The 24543-nt window shown below is 38.1% G+C and overlaps 1 protein-coding gene across 3 annotated transcripts in view; it reads left to right on the top strand.

Moving 5' to 3' along the window:
* LOC118002826 (mitochondrial ribonuclease P catalytic subunit-like) overlaps positions 1-24543 on the top strand; it is a 128960-nt gene that overhangs the window by 15425 nt on the left and 88992 nt on the right. The window contains exon 1 of one of the 3 annotated variants that reach the window (XM_034993425.1): positions 7435-7581. The exons of the other annotated variants lie outside the window; for them this stretch is intronic. Coding sequence (XP_034849316.1) covers positions 7513-7581 — 69 coding nt within the window. The 5' untranslated portion in view covers positions 7435-7512. Of the gene's footprint in view, positions 1-7434; positions 7582-24543 lie in introns of those variants that run through there. 3 annotated transcript variants of the gene reach the window in all.

The raw sequence follows: 24543 nt of genomic DNA, 5'->3' as shown, positions 1-24543 counted from the left end.
TTTACCTTTAGCCACTCTAATGGATTTGAAGTAGTATCTCATCATGGTCTTAATTTACATTTTCCTAATGGCTGATGATATTGAGCATCTTTTTATGTGCTTAATTGCCATCTGTGTATCTTCTTTGGTGAGATGCCTGTTCAGATCTTTTGCCCATTGTTAAAATTGGGTTGCTTTCGGGGTGACTGGCTGGCCCAGTCGGTGGGGCGTGCAACTCTTGATCTCGGAGGTGTGGGTTTGAGCCCCATGTTGGGTGTAGAGATTACTTAAAAAATAAAATCTTAAAAAAAAAATGGGTTGCTTTCTTATTATTTAGTTGTAACAGTTTATGTATTCTAGCTAAACTCCTATGTCAGATATGTCTTCGGCAAATATCTTCTCTCAGTCTGTGGCTTGCCTTTCATTTTTATAAAATAGAGATTCTGATTTAATTGTTCTGGTTTTGGGGCCCAGACATCAGGATTTTCAAAAGCTCCCAGGTGATTTTATAATGCAGCCCAGGGTCAAGAACCACTGCTTCTAATGTGAGGTTTTGGTTTATAACCATACCACCCTGAACACACCCTATCTTGTCTAATGTGAGGTTTTGAGGAGCCCTAATGTATGTATGGCAGCTTCTTTTCTACAGGATAATTTTGGGAGAAAACCTCAGTCATTTTAGCTTTTCTGCTTTAAACCTTTGTTTACTGTACTTAGACATCACAGCCAGCAGATGGCAATAGTATAACATGTAAAAATTATTCTAGGTTTTACAGCCCGATCAATCAGGTTAAAGGATTTGGCAAGCTTCTTTTATTACTAAACTGAAAGATACCTATGCCACTTTGAAGTCTGGTTAGTGATAGCAGATAAAGATGGGAGCTGTATATGTGAATTTTAAGTGAACAAAGCAGAACTCCAAATAGTATGCATGTCCTACTGATTTAACTATATGAAACTAATTGAGAGAACGTCAGTGAAGATCAAAAAGTGCGTTTGGAGCTATGTGGATACTGTTAGTTTAATATTAGTAAGATCTTTCCCCCTTATTTTACTTCATTCTTAGCAATAAATTACATTATAGTTAGTTTTTTTTTTTTAATTCAACTGTTAAGGTATGAGTTCAATTTTTCTCTAATCTTTTTATTAGGGAAAATTTCAAACATATGTAAAAGGAGAGAGACTAGTATAACAAACTCCCAGCTCAATGATTATTAACTCATGGCCATTCTTACTTCACTTATACCTCCACCTGTTCTTCCCTTGCCCCTCAGATGATTGTGAAGCAAATCTGATCTTAATCATTTGTCCTGTAAATTATAAATTCACTTCACTTGTTTCTCGTACCTTAAAAAATACTCCTTTGTAGAGTGATTTTTCTTAAAGCCTAACAAATACTTGAGAATAGCAAAAATCTCTACACCCAGTGTGGGTCTTGAACTTACAACCCCGAGACGAAGAGTCACACACTCCGCTGACTGAGCCAGCCAGGTGCCCCAAGACCCTTTTACATTCTTTTTTTTTTTTTTAAGATTTTATTTATTTATTTGACAGAGAGAGAGACAGAGAGGGAGAGGGAGAGGGAGAAGCAGACTCCCCACTGAGCAGGGAGCCCAATGCAGGGTTCGATCCCAGCATTCTGGGATCATGACCTGAGCTGAAGTCAGACGCTTAACCAACTGAGCCACCCAGGCACCCCAAGACCCTTTTACATTCTTAAATATTAAGGAGTCCTGAGAGCTTTTGTTTATGTGGGATTTTATCTATTGATAATTAATTACTGGATTAGAAATTAAAACCGAGAACCTTTAAAAATATGTATTAATTTCTGGGCACCTGGGTGGCTCAGTTGGTTAAGCGACTGCCTTTGGCTTAGGTCATGATCCTGGAGTCCCGGGATCGAGTCCCACGTCGGGCTCCCTGCTCAGCAGGGAGTCTGCTTCTCTCTCTGACCCTCCCCCCTCTCATGCTCTCTATCTCATTCTCTCTCTCAAATAAATAAATAAAATCTTTAAAAAAATATGTATTAATTTCTTTGAAATAACAATATAAAAACTATTACATGTTAATATAAATAACATTTCCTCAGTAATAACTGTTGTCCAAAACAAAAACAATCTGTGAAAAGAGAGGCATTGTTATATGTTTGTAAATGTCTTTAATTACATGGCTTAATAGAAGACAACTGAATTTTTATATCTCTTTCTGTACTCAATCTGTTGTATGTGATTTTGGCTGAAGCATATGAAAAAATGGAAGCTCAAAGAGGTAAACAGAAAAGGTGAGATTATTTTATTCACATTTTCAGATAATTGTGGTTATTCTATGATATTATATCAAAACTCCACTGCACACTTGTGAGCAAATGAGAGTGAGAAAGGCAGATAACATGTTAATATTATTATTATTTTTTTTTTAAAGATTTTATTTATTTATTTGAAAGAGAGAGAATGAGAGAGAGAGAGCACATGAGAGGGGGGAGGGTCAGAGGGAGAAGCAGACTCCCCGCCGAGCAGGGAGCCTGATGCGGGACTCGATCCCGGGACTCCAGGATCATGGCCTGAGCCGAAGGCAGTCGCTTAACCAACTGAGCCACCCAGGCGCCACATGTTAATATTATAAAAATAGGTTGTAACCTTACAGATTTCCTGAACCGCAGCGTGAGAACCACTGCTTTAGAAATACTATGCTATAGATGTAGTTTCCTTTTTCTCTCTCTTTGAAAAGTTTAAGTAAAACTTATTTCCCTCAATTTTATTATACAAACATTAGCAAAACAAGTTAAAACAAAGAACAGTCTTACTACTCAGCTTTTTGTTTCCGGCGTATTTTCTATTTAGTGTCTTCTGTTTTAGTTCTTTTTTTTAATTAATTAATTTATTTTGGAGAAAGAGAGCACAAGTGGGATGGGCAGAGGGAGAGGAGGAGAGGGTCTTAGGCAGACTCGCCCCGCTCAGTGCAGAGCCTCACACGGGCCTCCATCCCATGACTCTGAGATCATGACCTGAGCCGAAATCAAGAGTCGGATGCCTGACCAACTGCACCACCCAGCCACCCCTCTTTTAGTTCTTATTGAGACTTATTTCATCCCCACCTGCCACTCTCCTTTTTTTTTTTTTTAAAGATTTTATTTATCTATTTGACAGAGAGAGTGAAGGAGCGCACAAGCAGGAAGAGTGGCAAGCAGAGGGAGAGGGAGAAGCAGGCTCCCCACTGAGCAAGGAGCCAATGCAGGGCTCGATCCCAGGACCCTGGGATCATGACCTGAGCCAAAGGCAGATGCCCAACCAACTGAGCCACCCAGATGCCTCATCCATCTGTCACTTTCCAAAATGGAAGTGTTTTTGTTCTAATCACAAAAATGATATTTATTAATTATAAAAAATTTCAGTCAAAATAGATAGTTCTAAAGAGGGAAATAATAGCCTACCATGGTCCTCTCATTTTGAACTTCTAATGAAACTCTTTTTTTAACTCTTAATGAAACTTTAATCCCAATAGCCGTCCCCCATAATCCTGTGATTTAGAATTTCTTAAATAAAACTTTAATGACTTGGGATTCTGTTTTCTGAAAAAGAAATTGGAGGAAGGCAAATCGCTTGTGGTACACTTAATTGAGTTTTTAGGGTTAAGTTTAAATCAGACCATTTGTTCTGCTTGATGATATCTCTTGAGTTAATTGGCAGAAGGGAGACCTTCTGGTGTTTCTCTCATTACAGACTTAAGACAGCACATGTGACCCAAATGAATGTCAGTATAAGAACTGATCTAACATAGGTGTCTGTTGGTGGTGGTGGTGGTATTGATTTTGGTTTGAAGGGCAGCTGCAAATGTGAAAGATGGGAGCTGCCTGAGCCCTTTGTTAAAGTCTTCAGAACTCTGCATGCTCATCTTTTCTGGGTTTGAAACTCTAGTTATCTCTGAGATGAACTATGAGGTGTCCCCCCTCCTCCGCCAAGATTTAAAAAAAGTGTTGAGTGGCAAATGGCAAACTTGAGGGGTTTGGTAGTTTAAGAAAAAACCTGAGAAAGGAATGTAATTATATGCTAAGTATAGTTTTAAGTTCATATATTTTGAAGTCTTTATAAAACTCCATTAATGAATATAGTCCTTAACTTAGGAACATTTTACCTAATGCATACTTAATTAATCATTAATGTTATTCCCTATTCCCTCTTCTTCAGCTCCACAATTGAAAACTGGAAAATAAGCGTGTAATCTCTAGATCATCCAGGGTGTTGGTGCAAGAATTATGGTGAAACTTACAGAAAAATCAATGAGTTTAGAAGTACTGGAGGGGTGAAAACATACAAAGAGAAGCAGGCGGATTCTTTGCAGTGGCCTTCTCAATAGCAAATATTTCCATTATTTCTGTATTCTTTTTCATTTTCTCTTATATAGTACTTGCTGAAATTCTTCCAACTGGGATCATGTTATTTTTATTAGAATTAGAATTATTGGGGCGCCTGGGTGGCTCAGCCGGTTAAGCGTCTGCCTTCGGCTCAGGTCATGATCCCAGGGTCCTGGGATCGAGCCCCGCATCGGGCTCCCTGCTCCGCAGGAAGCCTGCTTCTCCCTCTCCCACTCCCCCTGCTCGTGTTCCCTCTCTCGCTGTGTCTCTCTCTGTCAAATAAATAAATAAAATCTTTAAAAAAAAAAAAAAGAATTAGAATTATTAGAATATTTTAAGCAGTGCATTTCCTTCTGATGCCTTGCTGAGTTTTGTTTTACAAGGGAATGAGAATTGTGTGTGGTGGTCGGTGTTTGGTTGCCGCTGTTTTAGAGTTGGGTGGCCAATTTTTAGACATGGAGAACATTTTTCCTGATAGACTTGAAGAGGATGGTAGAATGGGAGGAAGAATTTCACTGAAATTTTTTATAATTAATAAATATCATTTTTGTGATTAGAACAAAAACACTTCCATTTTGGAAAGTGACAGATGGATGAGGCATCTGGGTGGCTCAGTTGGTTGGGCATCTGCCTTTGGCTCAGGTCATGATCCCAGCGCTAGAGGCAGAGGATAAAGGCATCTTTAGTGTGGGAGATTTGAACAAGGTGGGAGTGTGCAAAGGAGAAACTTTTTTTTTCTTAGGCCAAGGGCAAGAAAGTCTGGTCTCTCTTACACCCTGTGATGTTTTCTCCCTTGAATTCAGGCTGGTACTGCTATTGTTATAATGTAGCCCCGTTATGTAGTTGGCATGGAAACCAAGTCATTTGTAATAAATTTGTACTTACAGGAAAAATATTGTGAGTTCTAAATAACCATTTTAAATGAATTTTTAGAAATAATGTGTTGGAAGTGATGCACTACCCAGAGTGACCCCACTTTTAGTTTTCTTTTCCTTAGAAAATGCTGCCTCAGATTTCTGATTCAGTTTTTCTTTCACTGTTGAATAAATGTATCAGTTTTTATTGCCTTCTCATTTATGTCTCCCTAGAGAATAGAATGGGGACTAAGATAGATTAGAAACAATAACACACTGGTACTGAAGACTGTTTACTTCTGAGGGAAGAGAAAACTTATCAATGTGAAATGGCAGCAGCAGAAATGTTGAGAGTAAGGGCAAAGGTCTCCTTCATTTTCCATAGCTCTAAACTCCTGATCTTAAAGATGCCCCTCTTACCACCTTTCTTCTCTTGGTAAATAGAACTTTCTCCTTCTAGTTATTCAGATACCAGTAGTGTCACTCATTATTGACTCCCCGCTTTCTTTCCTTCATACCCTACCTCCAGTCTACCAGAAAATCCTGTCCATTTCCTGGCCATTTCTCGTCACCTTCACTACTACCAAGATTTTGATCCAAGGCACCATTATCTCTAGACCTAGCAACTGCAGTAGCCTCCTAACTGGTTTCCCTGTTTCCCAATGCCCAAGTTTGTCTTCCGCCAGTGATCCTTTTAAATCCCTGTCAGAGCATGTCACTTCTCTTCTTAAAACTCTCCAAGAGCTTTTCATGTCACTCTGGCTGAAACTCAGTCTCTCTTTTTTTTTAATATTTTACTGACTTATTTGACAGAGAGACAGAGCACAAGCATGGGGAGCAGCAGAGGGAGAGGGAGAAGCAGGCTTCCCGCTGAGCAGGGAGCCCGATGTGGGGCTCGATCCCAGGACCTTGAGATCATGACGTGAGCCGAAGGCAGTTGCTTAACCAACTGAGCCACCCAGGAGTCATATTCATTTTTTTTTCTTTAAGATTTATCTTTTTGAGAGAGAGAGAGAGAGCACACGAGAGGGGAGAAGGTCAGAGAGAGAAGCAGACTCTCTGCTGAGCAGGGAGCCGGATGCGCAACTCAATACTGGGACTCCAGTAGGATCAAGACCTGAGCTGAAGCCAGCCGCCCAGCCAACTGAGTCACCCCCTGAGTTCTATTCATTAAACTTACCTATGGTCATAATGAAATACCAGGTCACTAAGAAATTTAATAAGATTGTTTGGTATTCTTCATTTGACAAAGGAAAGTATGTAACATATTTCTAACAATTTCTGTCCAGGGTTATCTTGACTTTAAAAGATTAAAATGGAATAAAGTTGGGCATTTAAAGGAGCATGCCTCAGTTATCTGGAACATTTACCTATATGTGGAATACATTATTCCTTTAAAATGCAAGGTAGAAGGGAGTATTTGTATTCTTGAAGAAATTCAAGAGATCTTTTAAGATAGTCTGCTTATCGGGTGCCTGGGTGGCTCAGTCGTTAAGCGTCTGCCTTCAGCTCACGTCATGATCCCAGGGTCCTGGGATCGAGCCCCACATCGGGTTCCCTGCTCGGCGGGAAGCCTGCTTCTCCCTCTCCCACTCCCCCTGCTTGTGTTCCTGCTCTCGCTCTCTGTCAAATAAGTAAATAAAATCTTTGAAAAAAAAATAGTCTGCTTATTAGTTTTAACTATGCTTTTTTAAAAATAAAGCATACATTTATATAAGGCTTATTATATGTTAGTCACTATTGTGTGTACTTTATAACTTAACTCATTTAACCTCATTTTTTTTTTAAAGATTTTATTTATTTATTTGACAGAGAGAGAGAGAGAGAGGGAGGGAGAGCACAAGCAGTGGGAGTGGCAGACAGAGGGAGAAGAGGCTCCCTGCTGAGCAGGACCCTGGGATCATGACCTGAGCTGAAGGCAGCTGCTTAACCAACTGAGCCACCATCATCTTTTTTTTTTTTTTTTAAGAATTATTTATTTTAGAGAGAGAGAGAGAGAGCACCAGCGGGAGGGGCAGAAGGAAAGGGAGAGAATCCCAAGCAGACTCCAGGCTGAGCACAGAGCCTGATTCAGGGCTTGATCTCAAGAGGTCATGTCTTGAGCCTAAATCCAAGAGTCAGCTGCTTAACCAACTGCACCACCCAGGCGCCCCTAACATCATCTTTATAGTGACCATTGGAAAGTTACTTCATTGCAGTAGTGTCTATTTATCCTCAGTTTCACTTTCCACGGTTTCAGTTACCCGTAGTCAGCCATGGTTCGGAAGCAGATGATCCTCCTTCTGATGTATTGTCAGAAGGTCAGTAGTAGCCTACCATTGTGTCACAATGCGTGCCATTTACCTCACTTCATCTCATCACATCGGCGTCTTATCACCTCTCATCATCACAAGAAGGGTGAGTACAGTCCAAGAAAGATATTTTGAGAGAGACCACATTCAGATAACTTTTATATAGTATGTTGTTCTAATTGTCCTATTTTGTTATTAGTTATTGTCATAAATCTCTTACTATGCCTAATTTGCACATTAAATTTTATCATAGGTATGTATGTATAGAAAAAACATAATGTATTTGGGTTCGGTGCTATTCATGGTCTCAAGCATTCACTGGGGGTCTTGGAATAAATCCTCCACAGATAAGGGGGACTACTGTATTCTTGTTCTCCGTTTCCTTTCCTAGTGGGAGCAGAGCTGAGAGTGGAGCCCTGAAAACAGTACAGAGTAGAAGAGGAAGTTGTGATTTAGATGAATAAAAATGCAGAATCTGTATCTAGCAGTGTCAGTCTGGGAAGGAAGAAAGGGAGCATCAAATCATTGTTGAGGTTTCAGTGGGGTGAAGCTCTTTACCTCTCTGCCTTTCAAAGGTAGAAATTCAAAGTTAAGTCTTGAGCAGAGCACATGACACTCCTTATTATTCAGTACTACTTTTTAACATTGGGTGGAAATTTAGCCAGTGGTTCTTCTCCCGGTAGGTTTCAAGAAATAAGAGATAAAAGAGTTAACAATGTGGTATGTGAAAGTATCAAACTTGAATCTGATCAAGCATCTAGAGCCAACTACTAATTTATAGGAAATATAGGGGATATGTTATACCTGAAGACTACAATACCAAATCCAGTCCATAGGAAACTCTGTGAGACAACCCAGTATCTTCCAGTAAATCAATTGCAAGGAGACAGAAAGAGACCTGTAAATCAAAAGCAATTTGTATTGTGTCAATCATTTGCAGGGTATGGACTGTGTTGGCTTTTAATTCCTGATGTGAACAATCAGAGAAATCTGAACAACAGTTGTTGGAAATATTAGGAAATTATTGTTTATTATTTTTTAGGTGTAATAATGCCAGTGAGTTATGTTTTAAAACTTAATATTTTAGAGCTATGCACTGAATTTCAAGGATGAAATGATGTGATGTCTGAGATATGCTTCAAAAATAACTGGGAGGGGTGCCTGTGTGACTCAGTCGGTTAAGCGTCTGCTTTGGTTCAGGTCATGATCTTAGGGTCCTGGGATCGAGTCCCGAGTGGGGCTCCCTGTTCAGCGGGAGCCTGCTTCCCCCTTTCCTCCCAGCTTGTGCTTTCTCTTGCTATCTCTGTCTCTCTCTCTCAAATAAATAAAATCTTAAAAAAATAAATAACTGGGAAATGGAGGATGGAGCGGGTAGGGTTACATATGAAACAAGATTGGCCCTGAGTTGATAAAGTTAGTGTATGGGTTCATTGGAATTTATTATGTTATTCTACTTTGTATATGTTTGACATTTTCATTGTAAAAATCATTTTTTTTAAAAAGTTGCCATAAACAAATACATGGATGCTTTCAGGATAGAAATTATGAAGAGGGAGATTAATAAAACAATGTATCATTAGTGAATTACATGCAGAGACAACATCTTTCTATACTTTTCCCCAAATATTCATTGTAAAATGTGAAAATAGTTTAGAAATGTCACTATAGAAAGTGAAACACCCTTCTTTAATCAAATATTTAAAAATACTGAAAATTGTCATGTCTTTTGCACATGATAAATGTTCTTTTTTGCCATTAGGAAACGCATGAAAGATGAAATTTAGATCAAGAGCAGGAGAGAGATTTCTGTTGAACCACGCTGCTTTCGCTTTGCAGAAAGATTAATGTCTGTTCTGGAGTTTAAAAAAAAAATCCGTTACATGTTAATCCATTCTGTAGTGAAAACTATAGCTAAAGTGGCAATCTGGAATGCTCCAGAGGGCAGGTATCCCTGTCTTTAGTGCAGGTGGCAACTGCAGATTAATTCCGGTGTGGTTAGGCCTTCCACGAAGGGAAATTTGAACCTGAGAGCTTATGTTCTCAGCAGTGCTAATTGGAAGATGTGGAGTAAGGGGATTTCCACTCTTAATAAGATCTCCAGGCGTATTTCCTCTTTGTTTTTGCGTTTTCCTGAGCTATGAGCAGCTGCAGGGTAGTAAAATGTGATTTCCTGCACTTAAGAATGCTGGCTTTACTTTTGGAGATTTATAATGGAAAGAGTGGAATATTTATGGATTGAGCTACCTACACAACTGATGTGAACACTTGTTTTGTTTTGTTTATAAATTCACTGCATTTGTGCCAGTGGTAGATTTGCTCAGATGATTTGAAATAGCAGATGACTCTGTAGTCTCAGAGGCGGGCATTCATCTTGATGGACCACTGCTTTAATTAACAGTATGCTTCTTTGCAAACTAACTGAAAGACCATAAATGGCAAAATTGCATTCTGCCATGTTAATAAAAATACTCTATCTCCTTTGCAGATTAATACAGTATAAATGCTTGTCTTTGGGGTTGAACTGATTATTTAACCTACAAATTCCCCAAAATGAGAAAAGTGAGAGGGGGTATTTTTCAGGAAAATAGGGTAAGGCCATATCAGGTACTGTGCCTGGGTGCAATGTCCCTGAGAAGTGAAAAGAACTTATTAGTAGAGTGAATGCTCAGGAGCTATTAAACATTAGGTGAAAGGTGAAAGACATTATCATAAATTAATACCTTTTCTGCAGGCAATATCCCATGACCTAATAACTGTGATTCATTTTTTTCAAAATATATTTGGGGGCCTGTACTGCAAATAAACACGGGCCAGACCTTTGGATGGAGAAATTTTTAAAGTGACCGCTTCCCAAGTTGCTCACTGATACTATAGTATCAGGCTTCTGTGCAATCAGAGAAACACCAGATGATTATTAGAAAATAAGAACTGATTATTACTTTAAAATGCTTATTTTATTTTCCAACTTTATTGAGATCTGTGACATATAACATTGTATCATTTTAAGGGGTATAACGTAGTGTTGTGATATATGTAAGGAAATGATTGTTATATAAAGTACCAAAATAACCTGACAGATCACTTCCAGAACTAGCAGGGCTGAATGATCAAATCCAAAGCACAGCATTCATTGTTCCTGACTGTCAGCTATGTTATCAGTGAAGCTAAACTAGTATTGAAATCCAAAAGTGTTTACTTTTAATTTAGCATTATTGTATTAGAATAAAACTTTTAAAGTAGAATACCCTTATAAAGTAAAGGAATGATGGTAAATTTTGGGGGGGAGAAGAAGGGATCGTAACTCTTCCTCTCCTTGTTTTGTAATTACCTCTGGTGGTTTTGGGGTTCTGTTCCATGGGTTTCTGAGCCCCCAGAAACTTCAGTAAAATTTTGTGTAGATATGTGTGCAGTGTTTCAGGTGGGTTTTGGACTTGTAGGTAGACACCACACATATATCCAGGGTAAAATTAGGTTAACTTAGATTAAATTTCCTATAGCTCAGGACACCAACATTTATCTGAAAATGGCCAAATACAGAAGAAACAGGTGCAGTGTATTTCAACAGACTTTGCCTAGGTCACTGGAGTCCCTAATGGGGTTGAGCAGCCAGTGACAATGGCCATTATCTTAATTCACATTGCGTCACAGATCTTTTATTCGTAGGCTGACACTGCTGTTTACAAAGACTTACACCACAATCTGGATGCCTTCTTTAAGAGGACTTTTATGAATATTGGGCTCTCCTGGACTCCATGTCCTCTCCTCACCGGAGGAGAAAACCCATTTCCCTGCAGTGGAATACATTTTTCTCCTGGAAAAAGACCCAAAGCCTTTATGGAGTCCTGGATGGGATTTTTTTTTTTACCCCCTCGGCTTTAGTACTCTTTTGTCCCAGTGATTCCCAAATTGTCTTCTTTAATCCTGACTGTTCTTGCGAATGCTAGATCAGTGTAATCACCTGTGTGACATTTATATGTGATTATGCCATTATGAACTCAAATTCCCTGTCACAAATCAGATTCTTCACAAACGCTCCTTCCCTTCTAGCTTCTGATCACATACCATTGAGTTTCTTTTTGTGACATTACTCTTTGCCACCCAGACTGAAGAGAATAAAACTGCTTTTGACTCCTCTCTGATCCTTAACCTTTGTGTCTAATCAGTCACGGATCCTCTTGGGCAGGATTTCTCGTATCTGCCTCTGCTGTTCCATTCCCACTGCTTCCAATCCTCCACCAGATCCTTCCTCAACCTCAGCTTCCATGTTAACCTCCTAACTGGTTTTCTTGTGTCGACACTCTCCTTCCATTGTTCTTTTACACTATTGCCAGATCAGTTTTTTCTCAGAACATTGATTTGATTACATTATTCCCTTGCCCAAAAACCTTGTGCCGTTTCCCATTCCTGTCCTAAAAGTAACTCCTTCTTTGGCCACAACCCACTTTTCAAACCTCATCTCTCTTATCATTCTCCTCTACGAGCACCTGCTGCAGCCAGAGCTGACTGCTCACTGGCTCTGGCCTGCTTTGCCCTTTCCTTCCTCTGCTTTTTCTCCTCCTCTAAAATGTACATGTGTCCCCAAATCTTTTTTTTTCTTCAAGGCTTGTCTCAAGTCCCTTTTCTGTCATGAAGGCCTCTCTAGTCTGCATTTATCTTTTCTTCTTTGGAACTTGTAGCATTTCAGAACCCTGGCACACACTTGGCTATTAACCCTATACTGTCTGTTCTCGTTTAGTGCTTAGGTTTTCACAGTGGTTATCTGTCTCTTCAACCACATTATAAGCTCTTTGAAGGACAGGGTACCCTTCTTTGTATTCTCCACGATGCTTGGCGTCCAGGAGGCATGCAGTAAATATTGTTATTTATACATTATCATCCAGTGTTTATATTTCTTTTTTTCAATGCTTGTATTTCTTAGCAAGAGCTACCATGTACTTAATTATATTGCTTAATCTTTACAATAATTTTGAAGGAAGGAGTATTTTATATACTCTACAGATGAGGAAACAGGCTCAGAGAAGTTCAGTAACTTGCCACAGCCACACTTTTGAAGTCAGGATTCACACTCAGATCTTTGGATTCGATTACACATGCCATTTACACTTACTAGTAATTCTGCTTATTAGTTTGATGTATGTTTTTTTGAGGCCGGGAGAGTGCTTAACACCTCCCTTGCTATTACTTGCTTAATTCATGGTAGCCGAAAAAGTGTGCAAACATGGATTAGCAGTCATTGCTAACAGGGATAATGCAAACATGCAAACTGTGCCAAGCAAACTTGGTCAGAGTTCACGGGAAAATAGGATTTCCCCTTAATCTCGTTGCTTACTGGTGGAGTGACTCATCTTCTAGTTGTACGTTGTTTTAAGTTATTCAGTATTTGTATAAGTTGGACATGGGAGGGAAAACCGCTGATGAGATATATGAAACACGTCATTTGAGCTTATGAGTGTTCCCGGGATATCCCCAAGATGTCTGCCTGTGTATTCTTGCCTCTCCAATTTACTTTTGACTCTTTCACCTTTTGGATTTCTTTCAGAATGAAGCCGCTTCCCAGTTCCTTTCTGCCTTCCATGTAGGCAGCTTCAGGAGGCTACTTTTTATTACTGTGATGCACAAGGCTTTACTGTATGCTTATTTTACTGTAGTCAGATTAATATTGTTTACTCAGACACTAGAAGTTGCAGGAATTGAAAATTTTCCCTTCTCTATTCTCCCCTTTCTATTCTTGATTTTTTTTTTCATTAGAAGAGGACAAAAAGACAACCCAAACAATTTTCTTTTGTAGTTAGCAATAAAAATGAGTATAGGTGATAGCAAATTCTGCCTCAATGCTAGTGCGAAAATCTTAAACTTTGATGGCTTTTGCCGAAACAATGTTGTTTCTGCTTTATATACAAAAGAAATAGCTTAGTCAGCTCAGTAAAGTAGTGAAGTAAGTAGGAGCCAGAAATAGAGGTTCTGTGTTTTTTATGTAATTGGTTAACTTGGTTTCCCTGTGTATCTCCGTTTTCTCACAGTGTTGTTTGGAGGGCAGAATCAGAAGACATATGCACATTGTAAAGCATAAAGTAGTTTTCAGGGATGCACGACAGGCGGTCCTAGTGGAGAACACTTGATTTATGAATCATCTGTACATGTATCCTGCAAGGGTAATGGATCTAGTCTCAGTCCAGAGCCCTTCTGAAGGGGATGAGCTGAATGGTTTGTTTGGCCCCTGAACCAGAACACCTGGGAAAAAATGAAGTGTAGACATGCTTTTCTTACACATATGGAGGCAAGTTATTGGTACTTACAGGGATCCATCTACCCTACCACCATGTGAAGACAGGAGTGAAGAAGGTTATTTTTCTGGTATCCCTCCCTTTTTTTTATAGTGACAAACTATTGATAAAACTGGTACTATTATTGCTCCTTATCTAATGCACATGTTAGATGCTTTTGTAGTATTGACTTTTTATAGTCAAATCATTTAATTTTATGGAGTCCTTACGATAGCCCTTTGAAGTAAGTAGGTGGGCCCACTTTATACCGGAGGAACCTTGAGGCTCAAAAAAGTGAACTGACTTGACCAAAGTCTTATAAGGTAATGGATGGCCTGTAGAGAAGATGCAAATCCAGAGACTTAGAGCTAGTCCATGCTCCTTTAGTACCTTCACAGCTCCTCTGAGGGCTTGTGCTTGTACCTGAGAAGGATAATAATAATATAGTATTCAGAGTTACTGTTAAAGGAAACATTTTGAGTTTGATCATTTTTTTAGGGTAGACAATGAAAAATCTATAAAGATTCTTAAAAGGAGCCTTGGACAATCCTCTATAATTACTTTTCTCTGGGAACTCTTTTTGAGGACTTCAAGTTCTATATCGTGCTAAATTTTTCTTCAAGACTTTTCTCTCTCTTATTTGAAAAGTGTTTACTTTCTGTTTTTTGGGGGGAAGTTTTTCCACTGAGTTTCAGCTCTGCATATTTTTATTTTGTTTTGTTTTGAGATCATCTAGTGTAAGGACTTAAATTTTCTGTGTATTTGCTTCCAGGGAAGGAGGGAAGTTTCGCACAGTATTGGTGCTTTAGAGTTGTTTCCTGATTGGTTGTAAAGCAGAGGGGATTTCCAGAATGTGTAAGCGCAGATGAACTCCTTTAACTGAAAGTAGAATTAAAAAAAAAAAAAAAGTGGTTAACAGCATTTCTGGGAGCCATGTTTATCGCCTTTCCTTGCCTGATTTGTTCCTTTCTAATTTGGGAGCAAGACTCTGCAATTAGAAAAATGTATTGCCTTAAAAAAAATGTATTGCCTTTTTCCCTTTCTTTTAGCCCTTCTTTGTAAGTCAGTGAGGATAGGATAGGAACAGGAAGGAGAGTGGGATTAAAAAGAATATAGCTTTTTGTTCTGCCTAGAAATTTAATTTCGGAACTATTTTTAACAGAATAAGATCTGTTTCCTCAAAGCCCATGCAGGATTTAAGAAACAACTTTTAAACTTGTGAGTAAATACCATTCTGTCTGGGATATTTAGTAGACAAATCTACTTGTAAATATACTTAGCTGCTGGAGAACATGTGTTGAACACAACCCAAGGTAAATGTGGACTGCAAAGAACTTTTTATTACTTGTTATAAGTGAGGAGACAGGGACATAGCTCTAAAAGCACTGCCTCCCTGTGGGATTAGTACAGGAAGCTTTTATTCAGTGTATTAGGGGGCGGGGCAGGGAGTTTACAGACAATTTGTGGTTCAATTGCACGTGCCTAGCATGTCAGTATGCTACTATATACATCGTATGTTCAAAAACTGGTGGAAAACTCTGCCCATAGGAGGAGATCTTAGTATTCCTAATGAGCTAAAGGTAACTTTAGGTCAGCTCCCAGGAGCCCCTGCATGGGTTCTCAACTCCAGTCTATCTCAAACTGGCTCATGTGTAAGGGGCTATCAGGTGAGACACAGAAAGGGGCTATCAGGTAGAACACCTAAGTAGTGTCTCCTTGGCTGGAACTGTTGATTCTGCAAAACAAAACACATTCCTTCCCTACTCTTATCCCTTCTCCCTCTCCCTTCTGTTTGATAGTTTTCAGCCCTCTTAGATTTGAGTAACTTCCCTTTGCATCCGAGCTAACAGAATGACCATAATTTACTTATTCAGTTTTCTATTAAAGGATATTTCAGTTGTCTAAATTAAGTCTTACTATTGCAAAAATGCCACAGTGAATCTCCTTACACATTTGTAATTTCTCGCATACTCCAAGACAGCTGTAACATAGATTCCTGCAAATTGGTTTGTATTATTAGGGCAGTGGAAATGTATCAGTTTTGATTGGCCTCCATGGAAATTTATCAGTATACATACACACTGATCAGCAAGGTATGAGAATTCTTGTTTCTCTACAGTTTTGTGTTTCAGTGTGTCATCAAACATTTTGATTTTTGCCTATCTGAAGTGAAAAATGGAATCTCAGCATAGAATTAATTTACATTTTTCTTAATGACTAAGTTACGCATCTTTTCATAGGTTTAAAAATCACTTGTACTTTTTTTTTCTGAAAACTGCTTGCTTCTGCCTTTTAGAAAAATCTACTTGTAAATCTGTTTGCATATGTTATATTCTATTTTAATTGTTTACTTTCCCCCCAAAATGCTGGTTGCCACCTATTAAATTGATTTCATGACCCAGTACTGGGTTGTGACCTGCAGTTGAAAAATACCTCATTAGACTTCTATGCAGGTAAAATCTCATTTGTCTGTAGTAGTCGATAGTGTTGATTGGCATGCCTTGTGTAAGAGCATAGGCCACTTTTTTTTTTTTTTAAGATTTTATTTATTTGACAGAGAGACACAGAGAGAGAGGGAACACGAGCAGGGGGAGTGGGAGAGGGAGAAGCAGGCTTCCCGCGGAGCAGGGAGCCCGATGTGGGACTCGATCCCAGGACCCTCGGATCATGACCTGAGCCGAAGGCAGACGCTTAACGACTGAGCCACCCAGGGGCCCCAGCATAGGCCACTTTTGAGTGCAAACTGGTGCAGCCACTGTGGACAACAGGATGGAGGTTCCTCAAAAGGTTAAAAATGACACTACCCTATGATCCAGCTATCACACTATGGGGTATTTACCCAAAGAATAGAAAAACACTAATTCAGAGGCATACATGCCCCCTTATTGCAGCATTATTTATAATAGCCAAGATATGGAAGTAGCCCGATTGATGAATGGATAAAGAAGATGTGGTATATAAATACAATGGAATATTATTCAGCCATAAAAAGGAATGAAATCTTGCTGTTTGCAACGACGTGCATGGAGCTAGAGAGTATAATGCTAAGCAAAATAAGTCAGAGAAAGACAAATACCATATGATTTCACTCATATGTGGAATTTAAGAAACAAAACAAATGAGGAAAGAGGGGAAAAAAGAGAGAAACAAACCAAGATACAGACTTTTAACTATAGAGAAACTGATGGTTACCAGAGGGGAGATAGGTGGAGGGGATGGGTGAAATAGGGGATGGGGACTAAGGACTGTGCTTGTCATAATGAACACTGAGTGGTTAAAATTTTTGAAAAAAGAAAATAGGCCACTTTTTAAATTGGCTTATTTGGGGCTTTGCTATTGAGTTGTATGAGTTCCTTATATATTTTGCATATTAACTCCCTTTCAGATATATGGGTTGCAGATATTTTTTCCTGTTCCATAGGTTGTCTTTTCAGTTTGTCGATGATTTCCTTTGCTGTGCAGAAGCTTTTTAGTTTGATGTAGTCCTACTTGTTTTTCATTTTGTTGCTTTGCTTTAAGTATGATTTCCAAAAAATTATTATTAATACCCATGTCAAGGAGCTTTTTTCCTATTTTCTTCTAGGAGTTTCATGGTTTTAGGATTTTTTTTTTAAGATTTTCTTTTTAAATTTATTCATTTGAGACAGAGAGATAGAGAGAGAGAGAGCATGAGCAGGGGGAGGTGCAGAGGGAGAGGGAGAAGCAGGCTCTCCACTGAGTAGGGAGCCGAATGTGGGACTCGATCCCAGGATCCTGGGATCATGACCTGAGCCGAAGGCAGAGGCTTAACCATCTGAGCCACCCAGGCGCCCCATGGTTTTAGGATTTATATCTAAGCCTTTAATCCAGTTTGAGTTAATTTTTATGAGTGGTGTAAGACAGGGGTCAAGTTTCATTTTTTTTACATGTGAATATCCAGGTTTCCCAGCACCATAAATATTTATTTATTTTAGAGAGTGAGCAGGGAGGAGGGGCAGAGGGAGAGGGAGAAGAGAGTCTTAAGCAGACTCCATGTTGAGCATGGAGCCTGACATGGGGCTTGATCTCACCACCCTGAGATCACGACCTGAGCTGAAACCAAATGTTGATGCTTAACCAACTCTACCACCCATGCACCCCTCCCAGCACCATTTATTGAAAAGACTATCTTTTCTCCATTGAGTATTCTTAGCTCCCTTGTTAAATATTAGTTGACTGTATGCTTAGGTTTATTTCTGGGCTTCCCCTTCTGTTTCTTTGGTCTGTTTGTTTTTATGCCAACACCATATGGTTTTAATTACTGTAGTTTTTTAATAGAGCTTGAAACCAGGAAGTATAATGCCTTGTTCTTTGTTCTTCTTTTTCAGGATTTCTTTGGTTATTTGGAATCTTTGTGGTTCCATATAAATTTTAGGAGTGTTTTTTCTATTTCTATTTTAAAAATGTGCTTAGAAACTTGATAGACATTGCATTGGATCTACAGATGTCTTTTTGGTAGTATTGACATTTTAACAATACTAATTCGTCCAATTCATCAACACAGGATACCTTTCCATTTATTTGTATTCTCTTAGATTTCTTTCATCATTGTATGAAAAGTGGACAAAGGACCTGAATAGACATTTTTCCAAAGAAAATATGTGAATGGCTAAGAGGTACATGAAAAGATACTCCGCATCCCTAGTCATTAGGGAAATACAAATTAAAACCACAATGAGATATCACCTCATACCTGTTAGAATGGCCATTGTCAAAAAGATAAGAGATAACAAATGCTAGAGTGGCTATGGAGAAAAGGAAACCCTTGTGCACTGTTGGGATTGTAAATTGGCACAGCCACTATGGGAAACAGTATGGAATATGGAGGTTCCTCAAAAAATTAAAAATAGAACTACCATATGATCCAGCAATTCCAGTTCTGGGACTACATGCAAAGGAATTGAAAACACTAACTCAAAAAATATCTACACCCCCATGTTCATAGCTTTATTTACAGTAGCCAACACCAGGGAAACAACCTAAGTGTCCATTGATGGATAAATGGATAAAGAAGTTGTGGCATATATATACAATGGGAATATTATTCAATCATAAAAAAAGGATATTTTACCATTTATGACAACATGGATGGACCTTGAAGGCATTATGCTAAATGAAATAAGTCTGAAAAAGACAAATACTGTATGATCTCACTTATATGTGGAATCTAAGTAAAGAAAACCCACCAGGGCGCCTGGGTGGCTCAGTCGGTTAAGCGGTTAAGTGTCTGCCTTCAGCTCAGGTCATGATCCTGGAGTCCTGGGATTGAGTCTCGCATCAGGCTCCCTGCTTGGCGGGGAGTCTGCTTCTCCTTCTGACCCGACCCTCTCTTGGGCTCTTTCTCTCTCACTCTCTCTCTCAAATAAATAAATAAAATCTTAAAAAAAAAAAAAAAGAAAACCCACCAAACTCAAAGAAAAAGAGATCAGACTTGTGGTTTACCAGAGGCAGAAGGTGGTGAGAAGGGGATATTGGAGGAAGATGGTCAAAAAATACAAACTTCCTGTTATAAGATAAATAAGTACTAAGTATGTAATGTATAGCATGATGACTGTTGCTAACACTGCTGTAGGATGTATGGGAAAGTTGTTAAGAGAGTAGATCTTTAGAGTTCTCATCACAAGGAGAAAACTTTTTTCCTTTTATTGTACCTGTATGAAATGATGTTAATTAAACCTAGTGTGTCAATCATTTCACAATGTATATAAATCGAACCATCATACTGTACATCGAAAAGTTATACAGGCATGTATAGCAGTTATTTCTCAATAAAACTGGAAAAAAAGAGCATAGACCATAATTTATTAGTATGTACTGTCCAGAAAGAAGGAAAAACTGTTACAAGGCAGGTGGATGGGAATTCAGGCCCACGTGAGGACTACTCCCCACCATCTTCAAACATAGTTGTTTTGTTGTCTTCTGGCTTTTGTGGTTCCCAGCTTGATTTTTGTTGCTCGGAGCTATTGTGGTACACATGAGGGCATGAATTTCTAGGTTTTGAATCCCAGGTCCACCACTTCCTAGTTCTGTGACCTGCTTGACTTCTCTGTGCTTTAGTTTCCTAATCTGTTCAGTTCCTAACCATTTTTAGGAATGAGAGAGTTAATAGATGAAAAGCACTTGGAATGCTTGTTTTTCTATACTTTGTGATCTACATGGAACATGGAGAACACTATAAAAGTCTTTCTGTTATTACTATTATTTGGCTTGATGTATACAGGATTTCTTTAACGTCAAAATTAAAAATTTTGTAAAGACTAGGTGAATTTTTTCATTAAGTTTTCCTTGAATCTCATGAATCCTTAAAGACATAGATTTTTTTTTAATATTAGGAAAGTTTGTTTTTTTTTAATGATTAGTTCTCATCTTTTTGTTCTGGTTTATTCCTCACAGTTGTGAGGCTATTCTCTGTCCTTCGTATCTATAATTTGTTTTCTCTGTTTCTCTCTTACTTCTTTTCCTCTGCATTCTGGTAGAATTTCTCAGCATTTGTGCTGTATTTCACGAAATCCATATTCTAGTAAATTACTTCTAATCTTTACTGTTTTGGAGATTTAAATTCTACTGTTGCATTCCGTTTTCTCTTGCATTTCTTTTTTATTTTTGCCAGATCCCTTTGCATTTCTTGCAGTTCTCTCCTTAAAGCTTATTGCTCTTTCTTCATATATGCAACTGAGTTTGTCCTCAATAATAAATAAACAAAAATGAAATATGTCCTCCATCCCCTGAGTTTTTGTTGTTTCTGAGGGCTTCCTCCCTCTTCTTTTGCTCCACTACCCGTTGTCTCTGGCCATTTCACCCACTCTGGTTTTCTCTAGCACCTGTGCACCAATGACTCACAGATATATATACCTCCAGCCCTCACATTCTCACCGAACCCTGATCTTCCTGTTGGGCATCTTCCTGAATAACATTCTTTCAGTGACAGGATAAAAGTGGTAAACTGTTTTATTCTTTGTCTGTAAATGTCTATTTGAATGATAGTTTAATTACATAGAATTTATTTATTTATTTTAAAGATTTTATTTATTTATTTGAGAGAGAGAGAATGAGAGAGAGCACAAGAGGGGGGAGGGTCAGAGGGAGAAGCAGACTCCCTGCTGAGCAGGGAGCCCGATGCGGGACTAGATCCCGGGACTCCAGGATCATGACCTGAGCCGAAGGCAGTCGCTTAACCAACTGAGCCACCCAGGCGCCCAATTACATAGAATTTAATATTTTCTCTCAACACTTTGAAGATAGTATCGCAGTATCTTCTGATCTCTATTTTGAGACATTTGCTTTCCATCCAATTTTTAAAAATTTTTTTATTTAAGTAATCTCTATACCCATTGTGGGGCTTGAACTCATGACCCTGAGTTCAAGAGTCCCACGCTCCTCTAATTGAGCCAGCCAGGCGCCCCATCCGTTCAAGTTTTGTTCCATATATCATCTCTATCCTCATCGTTGCCATAAGATTTTTTTTCACTTCTGTTGTTTCATTATGATGTGTATGTATGAATGTATTTTTCCTGCTTGGGATTCACTGAGCTTCCTGAATCTGAAGTTTCATATCTTGAATTACTTCTGAATAATTCTCAGCCCTTGTATCTTCCAAGTATTGCTTCTCCTGAAATTCTTATTAGACTTTTATGGGACCCTTTCACTCTCCTCCATGTTTCTTACTCTTTCATATATTTCATCTCATTGTAGCTCTGAATTGCATTCTGGATAACATTTTTAGATCTGTTTTCTAATTCACTACTTCTTACCTCAGATGTGTCTGTTCTTCTCTCTACCCATTTGTTTACAGGTTTTTTTCCCCATTGTTTCAATAATTTATAGACCACAAAATTCACCATTTTAAGAGTACAGTTCAGTGCTTCTGAGTAAATTTATATACTTCTGTGGCTAGCACCATGATTCAGTTTTAGAATACTTTTTTCACCCCACAAACTTTCATCATGCCCTTTGGGGAGCAATCCCTGCTCCTACTCCTAACCCCAGCAACCACTTAGTTGCTGTCTGTCTCTGTAGTTTCACCTTTACTAAAATTTTCATAGAATCATATAATCTGTAATTTTTTTTGTCTTTCACTTAATATAATGTATATTTGTTTTTAGATATAGTTTTAAATATGTTTTTGAGTTTATCTTACATGAATCAGTAGTTCCTTTTCATTACTGAGTGTATTCTAGTGTATTAATACCTCACAGTTTGTTTATTCACCACCTGACGGACATTTGGATTTTCTCTCATCCGTTTAGTTTCCATTATTCTAAAATTTTAATTTTAGAACTTCTCTTTCAAATTTTTTTCTTCATTCTTTCATGGCCTATTTCTTTTCTTACAGTTTTGATTCTTTTTTTTATGTTTAATTATTTTTTATACTTAGTTTATATTGCCTCTTAGATTTCTCTATTATTCTTTATCCTGAATTCTTTGGGATTTAATCCTTCTGTTGTGTCAGAGGACTCACACATGATAGATTGTTTACTCTTGTGTTTTATGATTTTAAATTGGTGAGTTCAGTTTTAGAGGAACTTGTTCTTTCTGTGAGAATTCCTTTATTGTCTGGATTGTTGATAGTATCTCTCCGGAGAGGTTTTCTGCTAGCTTCTGCCAAGTGTCCGAGGGATATTACTGGATCAGAACCAGTTTTTTGTTTTTATTTATTTATTTTTTAAAGTAAGCTCTACACCCAACGTGGGACTTGAACTCATGACCCCGAGGTCAAGAGTCGCATGTTCTACCAGCTGAGCCAGCCAGGCGCCCCTTGTTCACAACCAGTTTTTGTGTGCTTTCTTGGTGGAGCATCATGAATTTTGCGTCTAAATTTGTACTCCAACCCATTTAAAACACAAGCCTGGAGTTTCTTTTTGTTCAGGGATTTGTTTTTCCCTACTTTGATCCCTGGTAGAGATAGAGAAGGTGGTGTATTGTGTTTTGATATCAGTGTTCCTATTTGTAAAGGTTCCTCTTTTATTCAGAAGTTCACTTACAATTTCTCCCTTCATTTGGGAGGCTTGCTATATCTCCAGTTCCCATGGAGGTATCAAAAGCCAAGCCCCTGTTTGCTAATACCCATCCCATTTCTTTTCTTCTCTCCTAGACAACATTAGCATCAACCTTTATCCTTACCATTCTGATTTTCAGATTTGGCCTCATCTCTGGCACTGGGAGATTTCTTTCTTTCTCACAAGTTCAGCCATGCATAGGTATTTTTGTTGTATTTTATACAGCTTTTTAGATACTTATAGCAGGAAAGGTTTGTTTTGTTTTTGTTTTCATCTTACTGGAATCAGAGAATTCAGATAAGATTATAAGTATTTAAAAATAAGATAGTATACCGTGGTAATTATAGCTGTAGTTACTAAATGAAAAATATCTTCTAAAACGTAACTTGCTATTAAATGAGTATAAGCTTTCTAAGACTACTAGTTGTTAGATTGCAGTGACGTTTTCCAGACATATGATTTCATTTTTCTCTGGCTACATTAAGGCAGTCATTTTAGTATTCTTTTTATTTAGGATTTATTTGTATCTCATGGTATAAAGAAGGCACACAAGAAATTTGGCCATTAGATGCAGAGATGGATTTTTTATTGTGGTTCCCATGTTAAGAGTAGTGCTTGCCACCAAAATAGCTGGTATTCCCCTGTTTTTCCATATCCGCTATGACTAAAGCCAGTTTTTTTAATACTCCCTTTCTTCTGATCTTTGGAAAATATAATCTGATTGTTGTAGTACATTGGATATAATTAACATGTTAAGTTCACTGTTTCTTTTATGATGTAAAGTTTTGAGTATACATTGTTGTAGTCCTGTTTCCCCTTAGCTGCCATTCTAGAGTAGGATGTTAACTCAATAAAATCAGTGAGAGAGCTGTGTTTTGAATTTCCTGGTGAGATTTGTATCAAAGTCTCAGAAGTAAACCACCTTAAACATGGACCATCATTCCAAAAAATTGAAGAGTTTTAACCTACTCTAAGTGGCAAGGTGAAAAAGAAGTTTTAGCATCTCTTTGAATATCACCTGTTGAGAAAAATCAGTTGCTTAACCTCTTTGCCTTCTCATCCATAATGTAGGAGGAGTAATAAATAGAAGAGTCAATTTTTACTGCCATGTATGTTTTGAGAGTCGCTTATAATTATGAAGTCAGCTCTTTGACGGCAGGTGCTGGAGTCACCTCTAGAATTCATGTGTCATGTGTACGGCATAAGCTGTTCCATTCTTTTATTTCTCTTTTGTTGCACATACTTGGATCATTTTGCTACTCATTTGTGATTAGGTAACAACTACAAAGCAATAAATATCAGTTCTGCTCTTTGTTCCTAGTAAGTTGAATAAGGTAGACAATTTAAGACTTTTGATTAGCTGTTTTAGAATTGTAAGTATAAAGACTTTATACTTATTCTTTGAGCTTTCAGATTGCCCAGTTGTTAATCCTCAAACGTGCAAAGCTCTTTGATGTTTGACTAAGGGCCTTGGCAGTTTTTCCCTCTGCCTAAAAGGCTCTTCCTCGGAAGCAAGGTTGATTCCTTCACTTCATTCAAGTCTTTGTTTAAATGTCATCTCATCAGAAAGACCTTTTCCTCACCATATCTTAGAGAGGGGCTAGGAAGAGTCATGCTAGCACCCTAACCTAATTAATTTTTCATCAAGGCACTTTTCTGTACTGAAAATTAAATATCTATTTGTTATCTTGGTATTGCTTGTTTCCTCTACTAATATGTAAATTTTCTTTTTTTCTTAAGATTTTATTTATTTATTTATTTATTTATTTATTTATTTATTTATTTATTTAT

The sequence above is a fragment of the Mirounga leonina genome, unplaced genomic scaffold (genome assembly GCF_011800145.1).
Source record: "Mirounga leonina isolate KUSES-001 unplaced genomic scaffold, KU_Mleo_1.0 Mir_83, whole genome shotgun sequence".
NCBI lineage: Eukaryota > Metazoa > Chordata > Mammalia > Carnivora > Phocidae > Mirounga > Mirounga leonina.
The sequence above is the reverse complement of the archived record's forward strand: the minus strand, read 5'-3'. Positions and strand labels throughout refer to the sequence as shown.